This window comes from Myxocyprinus asiaticus, chromosome 33 (assembly GCF_019703515.2).
Source record: "Myxocyprinus asiaticus isolate MX2 ecotype Aquarium Trade chromosome 33, UBuf_Myxa_2, whole genome shotgun sequence".
NCBI lineage: Eukaryota > Metazoa > Chordata > Actinopteri > Cypriniformes > Catostomidae > Myxocyprinus > Myxocyprinus asiaticus.
The window spans coordinates 32,630,862-32,643,679 of record NC_059376.1 but is presented as its reverse complement, the minus strand read 5'-3'; the positions used below and the strand labels follow the sequence as shown (position 1 = coordinate 32,643,679).

The 12,818-nt window shown below is 37.2% G+C and overlaps 1 protein-coding gene across 3 annotated transcripts in view; it reads left to right on the top strand.

Moving 5' to 3' along the window:
• The window catches only part of LOC127423904 (cAMP-specific 3',5'-cyclic phosphodiesterase 4D-like), a 114,532-nt gene that overhangs the window by 92,303 nt on the left and 9,411 nt on the right, over positions 1 to 12,818 (top strand). For 2 of the 3 annotated variants that reach the window (XM_051668578.1, XM_051668579.1), the window contains exons 3-6: positions 1,120 to 1,156; positions 1,245 to 1,318; positions 2,472 to 2,521; positions 8,165 to 8,277. In XM_051668578.1, coding sequence (XP_051524538.1) covers positions 1,120 to 1,156; positions 1,245 to 1,318; positions 2,472 to 2,521; positions 8,165 to 8,277 — 274 coding nt within the window. Of the gene's footprint in view, positions 1 to 795; positions 1,021 to 1,119; positions 1,157 to 1,244; positions 1,319 to 2,471; positions 2,522 to 8,164; positions 8,278 to 12,818 lie in introns of those variants that run through there. The other variant, XM_051668581.1, reaches the window with a different exon arrangement.

Genomic DNA, 12,818 nt, shown 5'->3' with positions numbered 1-12,818 from the left:
TTTTCATGTTGTACTTCAACACACTATCGTGTTCATTTACAGAGAAACGCTCCAACACTGATTACATTTAGCCCGCTTTATCTTCATATGTGTGTGTTTTTCTATGCGAGAAGTCATCTCATGCAGCGTGTAGGTGCCCTCTAGCAGTTTTTGACTGCAAAGACAGACTTATCAACGTCTGCTGGCATTGTTACTGAATGCATTTGTCCTGAATTTGATTAATCGACAATTGATAAGCTTAATCGGTCAAATTATTAACAAAGATTAAATGATCATCAATTAATCATTAACATCCTTGGTATCAACTAAATTTATGACCTTTTTATGGTATAAATAATTCTGATTTTTAAAATATATGTTTCATGCACGGGGCGGTGTGGCACGGTGGCTAAGTGAGTAGTACTGTTGCCTCACAGCGGGAAGGTCACCTGTTCGAGTCCCGGCTCAACCTCTGCCTTTCTGTGTGGAGTTTGCATGTTCTCCCCATGTTTGCCTGGGTTTCCTCCGGGTGCTCTGTTGTCCCCCAAAATCCAAAGATATGCAGGTCAAGTGAATTGGAGACTGTAAATTGCTGTAGGTGTGAGTGAGAGTGTGAATGTGTACTGTATGTCGGTGTGTGTTGCCCTATCATGGACTGGCCACCTGTCCACAGTGTTTCCTCGCCTTCGGCCCAAGACAGCTGGGATAGGCTCCAGCACTACTCATGACCCTGGATAGGATAAGTGGCTATAGGAAATGGATGGATGGATGGATGTTTCATGCACTTTGCAGGTTATAATCATAAATAGTAGACCTAATGCATAGCCTACATGGGTTATAAAATTATAACTGCATTTGTCAAGACATTTCAGGGAATAGTTCACCCCAAATTGAAAATCTCTTTTATTGCTTGTTTTTTCTATACATATTCCTAGGATTATGCCTAACATCTTCTTTTGTGTTCCATATAAGAAAGAAAGTCAAATGGGTTTGAAACAGCATGAGGGTGAATAAAAGATGACAGATGACGCTCATTTTCGGGTGAACTATCCCTTTAATTATTTTATTTTTTTTAGAGGTTTAGCATTTAAATCAACAAAAATAGCAGTGCTGTTATAATTACTTTTTCTTTCTTTGCAGACACGGTGATGATATGATTGTAACACCTTTTGCACAGGTATTGCAATATTAAGTCTATAATATATTAAATAAGGCAAGATTAAATTTAAGTAGGCATAAACTCATTTATTTGTGACTTTTCTCAGGTTCTGGCGAGTTTAAGAACTGTCCGGAATAACTTCGCTGCTTTAACAAATATTCAGCAGGAAAGAACCAACAAGTAAGTTGCTGTCGTCAAACAAGGAAAGTTCACATACACATACTTTCATCATGACTTGACCTGTTATTATAAATGTTGTTACAGCTCAGGTGTTGATCACAATGCCAGTTTTGACAGAATCAGTGCACTGTAAAATGTTTTCATCATTATAACATCTTTGCTTCTATTCATATAATTTGTCACTATAATTTCTGTAATTTCTTTACAGAAATTGATTTTATGAGTTTTCAGAGTTTGAAGTCAATTTTCTTAGTGGTTGAAAAAGAGCTTTTAACCGCAGGTTGTAACATTTTGTAATTTTTACAATGCATATTACAATGCATTTTTTTGAGTGTACTAACAGCAGCCAAATTGTCTTACTGTCCTTTGTATCATACACAGTATCTGTGTTTCCATCAAATTGTTTTGCATTTTGAATGCACATTTCTGAAAATTCGACTAAAGAATCGTGCATTTCCATTAACTGTAAATGCGCATTATCTTGAGGGAGCCTGCCTTTTTGTCATGGAGCAGCTGAACGATCTCTTTGCTTCAGGGAGAGTTGTATTTACTGTAATAAAGCCATTGTACATTATGATTTTAAATGCTGCCAGGAGACGTTGCAGATTAAGTGCAATAGCTCACATAATGAGGGCTCAAATGGCTATTCCCATTCGCCAACAGCCTCCATATACCTGGGAGCACCCGCGCTCAAAACAGTTCTGGTGGATTGTGAGGACCCACTTTAACAACGATCTGTGGGTGAAGCACTTTCGACTAACCAGGGCTATGTTTGAAGAATTGTGTGCCATGGTCGGGCCTTTCATTGAGCTAGTCACGTCAAGCTCTTGCACACCTATCCGACGAGCACATTGCCATCGCGCTTTACAAATGGCCATGACATGCCATTGTTCATGCAAATAAGCCGTTGCCATCACTTTAACTCATGTGAAACTCTAGAAAATCCACCTCCTCCTAGTGCATTAAATTGTATGTGAATTTATTCAAGTTTATTCGCATATCAAGCGTTTCCGTTCAAGATTTTGTATGCGCATTTTCACAATTTGCATAAAAATAGATGTATGGAAATACAGCTAGTGAGCTGAAACAGTGAAATGGTTAACTGATTGTCTGTTTTATTGAAGCCTTCTATGTTTTCTGTTTGTTTTATCAGGAGATCCCCCATGTGTAACCCACCTCCCATCACAAAGACCTCCTACACAGGTACCGTACCTTTACTTTCCATCTTTTAAATGTTGTCATGTATGTTTGTGGTCTGGAAAATGAGTGTTTCAGGGCTTTCTTTTTTTATTCAGGATAGAATTTAAAAAATTAAATTTTTGCTGTTTCAGCTCTACATGCAGTACTTGCTCTGGGCTTTTTATTTTGTTCTCCATTAGAATTAGAGTTTTTTTATTTTGTGAGAAACTATTAGACGCTGTCTGATAAGAGAGATGGTTTTGTCCTTGTGTGGCATCTTCTGCTTTGTCTATAGGTCAACCTCCAGACATCGCACATCACACTGTCCATGTCATACACTGTAAAGCCGATAAGAAAGAGTTACCGATTCATCATAATCACGAGGCCCAGCTCATTGTATCAGTTAGCTTCTGTTTGCTGTCTGTTTAAAAGGTTTGCAAAGAAGAGCCTGTTTTAAGATGCAGGTGTTTGACCTAGAACTGTAGTACTGAGCACTCAGTGGATGGTAAGCACTGGTAGAGTGTTCAGCTGTGGAGATAAAGAGGACTGTTGTTATAGATTTATAATATTGATTTGTATTAGAGGCAGTGAGCAGATGTATGGAAGCCCAGGTGTCCCATTTAAAAAAAAAAAAAAAAGTGAAGGAATAAATTATGAATCTATTAATTTGAAAATAAAAATGTGAATAAATAAACCAATTTATAAATGTATAAATAAATAGACACATTTATTTGAGATTTCAGCATCAAGTTAAAAAATGCCATTGGACTGTTGACTCGTGGGAGCAACCAATGAACTTTTGACTCAGTTATAAGACACACCCTCTCTCCCACGTGCCATTCGAAGAGGATGTAAGACGGCCTGTCATTGGGCGATGATATGAGCAGTTTACAATAGTCCAATGGCATTTTTTTAACTCGATTCTCAATTGGAGAAAGAAAAGGAAAAGGAAAAGGAAAAACAAAATGAAAAAGAAAAGCCATTGGCAAATGGATGAGGAAAAGCAATTGGCAAATGAATTAAGAAAAGCAATTGCCAAATACCTTTTTAAAATGCAATTTAAAAGGTGCTTTTAATGTGCATTTAAAAGACTCATTAATGTACTAATTTATTGTTACATTTAATGACATTTAAACGTGAAATAAATATGATTTATTAATGCACAATTTTATTGTAAAATATGATTTTTTTAAAAACATGAATTAAATAAACACATTTAAATGTGTCTTTTATTTGTCAATTTATAAATTGACTTATTTAATCAAGTCTTTATTTTCAAATTAATAGATTGATAATTTATTCCTTCATTCTTTTTAATTGGCACTCCTGGGCTTTAGCAGGTATGGATTGACAAATGGAAAATGAAAACGAAAAGTCAAACAATAAAGAAAAGCAATTGGCAAATGGATGAAGAAAAGCAATTGCCAAATGCTTTTTAAAATGCAATTTAAAAGGTGCATTTAAGAATGACTTATTAATGTGCTGTTGTATTGCTAAATACAAGACATTTTAAAACATGAATTAGATAAACACATTTAAATGTGTCTGTTTATTTGTCCATGTATAAATTGATTTATTCATATTTAAATGTCAATTTATTTGTCAATTTATAAATTGGTTTATTTATTCACATTTTATTTTCAAATTAACAGATTGATAATTTATTCCTTCTTTCTTTTTTAATTGGCACTCCTGGGCTTCCATACAGATGGACGCATACAATTTAGCTCCCCACGCTGAATGAATGTCTCACATGTCCTGCAAAATACATTTAGTTTAGATGTCATGTGACCTTAAAAAGTGTCAGAAGGCATATAGGGTGTTGGACTTCTAGTATACGAGTCTGCTTTAGGGCTTATTTATACTTAGAGGGCGAACAGACTTCTTTTGGTTCCCCAAAAAAGTATAACGAAATCCACTGACATTTTTGTTCTGCTGAGGTGTCCATTTGGTGATATTATTTCTCCTGTTCACACACATCACTGAAATTCTTGATCTGGGAGAACTCAACTTGTTGAAGAGTGTTGATGATTGGTTGAAACTAATTGTGGGCATGGATTGGATGTTACGTTTTTTTATATACAATTGCGCATTCCAGCTGAGAAGATTGTAACTAGTTTGATTACTGTCTCAACATTAAAATAGATACATTTTAAACCTGACTCTCTGAGGTTGTCCAAAAGTAAATTTTTTGGTAACACTTTACAAGGTTCCATTCGTTAACATTAGTTGAACAAACAATGAACAATAGATCTTTTTACAGCATTTATTAATATTTGTTAATGTTAGTTAATAAAAATACAATTGTTCATTTTTATTTCATGTTCGTTCGTAGTTCATTAACTAATGTTAACTAATACAACTTTTGACTTTAAAAATGTATTAGTACATTATGTTTAAACGAACATTTACCAAGATTAATTAATGCTTTAAAAGTATTGTTCATTGTTAGCTCATGTTAACTAATGTAGTTAAAAACATGCATCAAAGTTGGCACACTGTTGTTGCTCCCAAATCAATTTAATCAGCAGTGTGCCGACTTTGATGTACGTTTTTATTGATACATATTTTGTGGTCGTGCACCTGGATTCAAAATTTTTTTGGAGATGCATGTTTTTTTTTTACGACTTTTGGAACTAATGTAGTTCACTAATGTTAACAAATGGAACTTTATTGTAATGTGATACCTATTTTTATTTTTATTTTTTTATTTGATGCTCAACGCAAACTTCCCTAACTTATTTAAAATGATGCTGTTTGTAGTGTGTAGTAAAAGCAGGCTTTTTCACCTAGGGTGCTTTAGTTCTTTTAGAAAATAAAAGTTTGACTTCTTCTGTTGTATTAGTTAGGCTTTAGACTCCCTGGCTGTTTTCCATATACCATATTGTGGAATGGGGTGATATAACCTGTGGCTAAAGATATTGTATGGGCTGGTAACCACAAGGTTGTAGGTTCAAATAACATAAGGGGCAATCTATAAACTAACACAATTGTGCTCTTTAGCAAGACACTAATCCTTTTTCCAGGGGGATTGGCCATGTAATAAATACTCTAAGTTGCATTGGATAAAAGTGTCCCCTAATTGACTCATTAGGGTGTTTGCTATGGTAAGCATTATTATTAATATTGCTCTTACTAAGGGTTAGGGATTTGAACAAACCCCTGTTAAAGTATCAAACTTAAGCACATAACACGTACAGTTTCTTGTTCAATATAATACCTTAAATTGTGTGGCTTGTTGAGGAAAGGTGTGCTGTTTTCTGCGATCAGATCAGGCAAACAAATCCCATAGATTTATATTGAAGGAGGGACTCAAGCTACTGTATGTCTAGGGACCAGAATATCAAAGAGACTTAAGGGTGGGCTCATAGAACACCATAGCAAATGCATAGCAATGTCCCAGCAACCACCCACAATATTCTAGCATAGTCTTGCACGGGAAAGCACCACTCACATTCTCTTAAGAAAACGTATCAACACAAATTGATACAATGTACACTACACCTTGAATGTACTGTAAGTCGCTTTGGACAAAAGCATCTTCTATATGCTTAAATCTTGTTAGAAATTTATAGTTTGGTCAAACCATGTATGGACATAGCTGTCCAAAAGTTTCATATTGCTTAAAATAAGAGCATAAAGGTGAGATAGAACAAGACCTTTTTTTCCAAGGTACGTGTTGTGATTTCTACTTTATTTGTACAAATCCAGCGGATGCTGCAGGAAATGCCAATGTTTTGGTGGGGATTTCCTGACTGACAGGGAAGTTAGATTCCATGACCCAGATTGGAGAACTCCAGTCCAGTTTTTAGCTGTAGCTCCCCTGTCTACGGAGCCAGTGCCCTCTCATGGGCTGGTTTATGATGTTGCGTTAAGCACGATAAGAATGTCATTGACGTCAGTGCAGTCTCTTTCAGAGAGAGTGGCACCCCAGCCCTCTGTACTTCACCACACATGCAGTAATAGAGAGAGAGCGGGACAGACACAGAGAGAATGACTAAGATAATGTAATCTTAAAGGAGTGTACATGCATTCTGGATTTGTTTTCATAGCAGTTTCAAGTCAGCAAAATAACTTTATTGGGCAGCTTGCATACTCATCATAACTGCATTGACATCTATTGTTTTGGCCTTTTGTTATTTTGTTTTGCTTCATTTTCATGCCTTGATATGGTCATCCTGAATTATTCGAACATAAACATGCAAAGCAATAAATGCTTGCAATTTCCCTTTAAAATGGAAGGGCATATAATGAAGGTGTCCTTCAGCGATTATGTTGTGACTCAAAATACTCAAATCAAAAATGTAAATAAATTTAAAAAAAACGGTAAAAGGATTAGTTCACCCACAAATGAAAATTCAGTCATCATATACTCACTCTCATGTTGTTCTAAACCCATATGACTTTCTTCCATGGAACGAAAAAGAAGGTAGGCAGAATGTTAGGGACTGACAGCCTCAGTCACCATCCACTTTCATTGCATGGAAAAAATATGCAATGTAAGTCAATAGTGACTGAAACTAGCATTCTGCCTTTTTCCTCCTTTTGTGTTCCATAGAAAAAGAAAGTCATACAGGTTTGGAACAACACAGGGATTAGTAAATGAAGGCAGAATTTTCCTTTTTGGGTGAACTATCCCTTTAATCTACTAACTTTATAATGGAGACTAACATACCGTAAAAGCTTTCCCAAGTCCCATCATCACAATTTAATTGCTTTATTCCAAACATTTTTGTCTCTGTAAGAGCAAAACCACACTGAAAACATATAGTGAAGCCACCCAAGAGCACATGTGAGAGGATGCTCTCTCCATCTAATCTCTTCAGCTCCAGATCCTGTAGACTCCATGCCAGGATTTAGCTGCACTCTCTCCTCCATGCAGCATCTCTGCCAGGCTTCAGGCTTCTGTTTCAAGAGGAAGCTCAGCTCACGTTTGGATAGCGACGCTACCCGGCTGCCCCATGTCATGCAGGGCATCAACCACTCTCGTTTGTTCTTTTTTGCAGCAGTCGATCTTGCATTACAGCACAAGGACTAGAGACAGGACTAGAACCCTCCGTATGCTTTGTGTGTGTGCTTGCATGTGTGTATGAGTGAGTGTATGTGTGTTATTGTTATGACACTATGCCTGTATGCTTTGTTATGGGCAGGATTGCATGCTTGTAAGGGTCATCACACACTGAATGTAGACCGGTATCTCTCACGGAAAGATGGGCCTGCCCACAGCAATGACATTCTCTCTGTCCCGAGAAGAGAGCTATCACCCTGAGCTTATCGACATGTAGGACCTCAGATTCTGGCAAGACTGTCATTTTGGTTGTGAGTGTGAACGAATGTGTGCAAGTGTTGATTTGTGTGCTTTGTATATTTTGTTAAGGGATATAGTGTTCCCTGCTTCTCACGAGATCTGACTTCTGCCCCGGTCGTACTTTGCCTCATTTGGATTACAGCTTTTTGGAGACCTCTTTTTTTTTTTTTTTTTGGCTCAATTTGGAGCCCCCATCTTTCACTGTGGAGGGCTTCAGCACAGCATGAAGAATCACCCATGTGTTCTGTCGGGATATCCCAACATGGCGGTCTACAGCAGTTTGGGCCCTCTGCTGGGAGCCTCAGCTAGACCCCTACAGCATCTAAGATCTGACTCCTTGCCTCCTTCTCTTCCTCCAGAGGAGGCCTACCAGAAGCTGGCAACAGAGACCCTGGAGGAGCTGGACTGGTGCCTCGACCAGCTTGAGACCCTGCAGACCAGGCATTCGGTCAGTGAGATGGCATCCAACAAGGTAAGATCTTCAACTTTCTGCTCTGCTGTTTGATTGGAATGCCACCTGATAGTTTGTGCTAGTTAATGAAGAGACATTATAAAATGAAATATTTATGATTTCTCAGGTTTGAAAGTCAAACTGATCCTCAGCACTCATAATCACAATTAGGGAACACATTATGGGTTTGTAACATATTCCTGTTTTATAAGCAATGTTATTGGATTATCCTGCATGTATGCACACAAATTAATCAGTTTCTAATTAGGATCAAGGTTAAATTTATAGCTTAATGCTTTTTTATGATTGTTTGTTGTTGTTTGTAGACCTGATCCACACTGATTGTGTGTCACTTTGGTTTCTCTGTGACTATTTGAATACTCCACAATACTCTGGATTGTGGTCAGATAAGACATTGTTCATTGGTTTATACATGAGCATCACATAAGCATCCTGTATTTACCAGCATCCTTATTTTTTCTGTGGCAATCAGATCATATAGTAAACATCTCAAGTGTCAGCTGCTTAATAGAAAGTAGGTTAATTTAGATTATTCCGTTGGTATTTGAGTGTCACTATATTCCCAAGCATTGGTGTCTTTGAATCTGTGCTTCTTTGCAATAACAGCAGCAGAATCATCATTCAGGCTGCACTGAGCATGCCCACAATCTCCAGCAAGGCCCTAGTACACATACAGCATGCTAATCAGCCTCTAGTGTGTATCTCCTATGGTCAGCTCGGCCACAGCACCCCTTACAAAACCATGAATCGAGATTCTACTAATATTTATTTTTACACAACCTGGTTAAAAGTCCTATAGAGGTGACCAGCCGAAAGTGAGGGAAGCATCAAATACTCACATTTTCATAGGTCTTACTCGACCAAACCCCCTCCCATTCCCTCCTCAATACCCAGTATCCATGGAAACGCACAAGACCTGTCAGTTTGCTTTGTTGCTTAAGCTCAAAAGCGATAGTGGCGCATCCCGTATAAAACTGCCTACCATTCGCCACGCAAGTGTTATGTCCTATCAAACTGGTATAAATAACACTTTTCATGCTATTTTAAGAAACAAGCAGTTATGAATAATCTTAATTAATAGACTTTTAGATGCCATTTGTATTAAAGGAATAGTTCACCCAAAAATTAAAATTCTGTCATAATTTACATTTACATCATTTACTTACCTGACTTTCTTTCATCTGATCTGTAGAGCCATACAATGCAAGTGAATGGTGACCAGAACGTTGGAGCTCCAAAAAGTACAAAAAGGCAGCATAAAAGTAATCCATACGACTCCAGTGGTTTAATCCATGTCTTCCGAAATTATATAATAGGTGTTGGTAAGAAGCAGATTAATATTTAAGTCCTTTTTTTACTATAAATGTCCACTTTCACTTCCACATTCTTCTTTTCTTTTTTGGCAATTCCAATTCTTTGTGGATATGGTCAGGGCTGGTCAAAGGTTGAGATTTATGGGGAAAAAAGGACTTAAATATTGATCTCACCCACACCTATCATATCGGTTCTGAATTTATAGGAATTTAAGAAGTTTGTCTTCTTATGTCTTTAATGGCAGCCTTTTGCAGTTTTATAATCACATAAGACCATATATCCATTTTGGTGTTATTTTGATTTATTGTCCAGATCTGAAGTATCATGAAAATATGGTCAGTTAATGGTAGTTAATGGTAAGGTAAGGTCAATTTATATGGTCAGTAAAATGATCACGATTAACTCGTGAATATTCGATATATCGCCCAGCTCTTCTCCATACACATTACAGTAAGAAATATGTCAAATTGACCAGATCTTTGTGCTATTTAAGTCCCACTATTTATAGAACAAAAGCCTATTGTGAGTTCCAAAGATACAGAGAGAAATAGTAAATACATTTTGCTTTTGATCTGAAAGGTGTATTATTAAACTAGAGGGACATATTCAGGGACAAATCATTATTTAGGTCTCTGTCCCAGAAAACACATTTTCAAGAAGTAACAGCCACAAATTGCGTGATGTCTTCCCATTTTTGCTCTGAGGCGTGTTTTAACACCCTCTAGATGTTCTAACAATAGAAACACAGGCCCCTCTGGCCACATGGACTCACAACAGCCTATTACTGTTGGCTCATCTGCTCCAGTAAAGCTGCAAATTACTCGGCATCCCACTAGTGGTACACAGGGACCACAAGTGTGAAATAATCCCTGACCATGTTCTGTCAGCTCTACTGCCTCAGCTCTTTATTTGCTGCTGTGAAGCTCTGTCCGGCTCCATTTAAAGACACAGGTTTTGGTACAATGCCTCAGTGACATGTTTTTAAAAATGTACTTGGCCTACAGGTAATTTTTTAGTAACTGGCTCACAAGATATAGTATGGCTTTTGAATAGTATGTCATTGGAAAAGTTTAACACAAAAAATCGACAATATTCTTTTTTTTAATGACCTCTACAAAACTGATTTTTATTTTTATTCTTATGTTTAACACTTTTGTTGTGATCGTTTTGTGCTAACAGACTTATTGAAAGAATAATTCATTGAACTGAGCTTATACCAGGCTAGTGGAGGGCACTCCCTGCAAAAAAATAAATAAATAAATAAAATATTAATGATGTAATAAATGAATAACCACTTGCTTGGTCTGAATAAAATAGGTGTAGTTTTAAAGCCAAGAATCTGGACTTTACAATGCTTTTAGCTGATCCTACCAATTCTGAAATAATGCTTTATAATTTGCTGACAAATTAGAACTGTTTTGTTCTAATCATTTGCACATTTGTTATCACAACAATTATATTCAGTGTTGGTAAAACCATAAAAAGATGAGATAGCCATGTGTTTTATAGCATTGGAAAGGTCTCAATTAGTAAAATACAATGAGCAAATGTGTTTCACTCAGAGGCCAAACTGTAGTGAGTATTAGTGTGTGAAAATCCTACAGACACACATAAATATAGTAACCAAAAGTGTGTTTTTGCAAGATTTTACCTTATTACTTCCCGAAGCAAACATATAACATAGACAATGACATATCGTAACTTACAACACGAGCCCAAACGCAAAATAATATGATAAGTAGATCTTGAAATATTCCTCAACGAGTGTACATGGGAAGACCATGCACAAGAGGACGTGTGTGTGTGTGTGTGTGTGTGTGTGTGTGTGTGTGTGTGTGTGTGCACATGTCTGAGGACTTTGTATGTGCAAACATGCATCCACATATGTGCTCATCTAAAGGAATGGGATGTTCCTGAACACTTAATATTTCTGTATTTTGCAGTCTAAATTCATTTCCATTTGCCGGTCATTTTTGACCGAGAACACAACAAGTGCAACAAAGTGAAATAAAACCAATAAAATGTAAAGGAAATGTTCCAAAGTGTCCAATAACGAAGATGCAGAACCAATTTTTTATTATAGTTTTTATATCTGCTTTTTGACACAATTATGACCGTATAAGACTACTACAGGATGAACGCAATATGCATTGTGAATAACCTATAATTATACAAATAATTTAACTTCAAATGCAATGTGTCAAGTATTTGTGTAACACCTTTCAATTAAAGTGATAGTTCACCCAAAAAATGAAAATTCTGGCATAATTTTATCCCCCTCATGTTGTTCCATCCAAACCCATATGTCTTACTAAAGCATCATAATTGAGTCCTTAATCATTAATAAATGTTGGATTTTGTATAGATTGTTGGTTTGGTCCTTGATGATTTTGTATAGCATAGATGAAACCCAGACAACAGCATTCATTCTTTCAAGAGGACCGAGGACATTGACAATTTACCAGGACAATTTACCATCTCCCTCAGCTTCATCAGTGTACTTTGCTCTTGCTCTTATCATATACGGTCTCCATTGACTCCCCTCTGTAGATTTATGTGAATGGACTTTAACTGAATATTTTATGCGTCTGCTTGACACAATATCCACTTCCAGAAATCACATCATGTCTTGAGTATTACCTCATCCCTCCTTACGAACACACATGCGCATCTGTGTACACTCGCATACAGTACGTGCAAATACCCTGTCACCTGGGTGAACGTGATGCGCACATGGATTCATACAAACAACACATAATGACTGTGTGACCTTTTGGGGAGGTATCTGCTCCATTACAGAGCTCTCTTACAAAGAACACAGTCTCCAACTGAGCTGCAGAAATCCAGAGGTGGGAGGGGATCCAAGGGATCAAAACACACCCAGAGGATTTACATGCAAGCTCAGCTCGACCAATCAGCTGAGGCGATGAGCTCATTCCAATACAGGGAAGCCACCTGATTGGCAGAGCTCTTTTCAGGCAGGGCTGCAGTGAAAGACTCTTACCTGAATGATTGTGTGAAACGCAGCCTTATTTGGAAGCTGTTAAGACGCAAGCTTTTTTTCAGTCTGTTTGGTTTCGAGGAGTGTGCATTGCACAGAGGTGCTATCAGACAATTCCATGGCTTCTTCACACCTTGCTCTCTCTTAGATGGAATCTTGCCAGGTTTTTTAACAATGGATTTGCTCGTCATAAGGAATACAATGGAATTTCTGGACTGTTTGCATG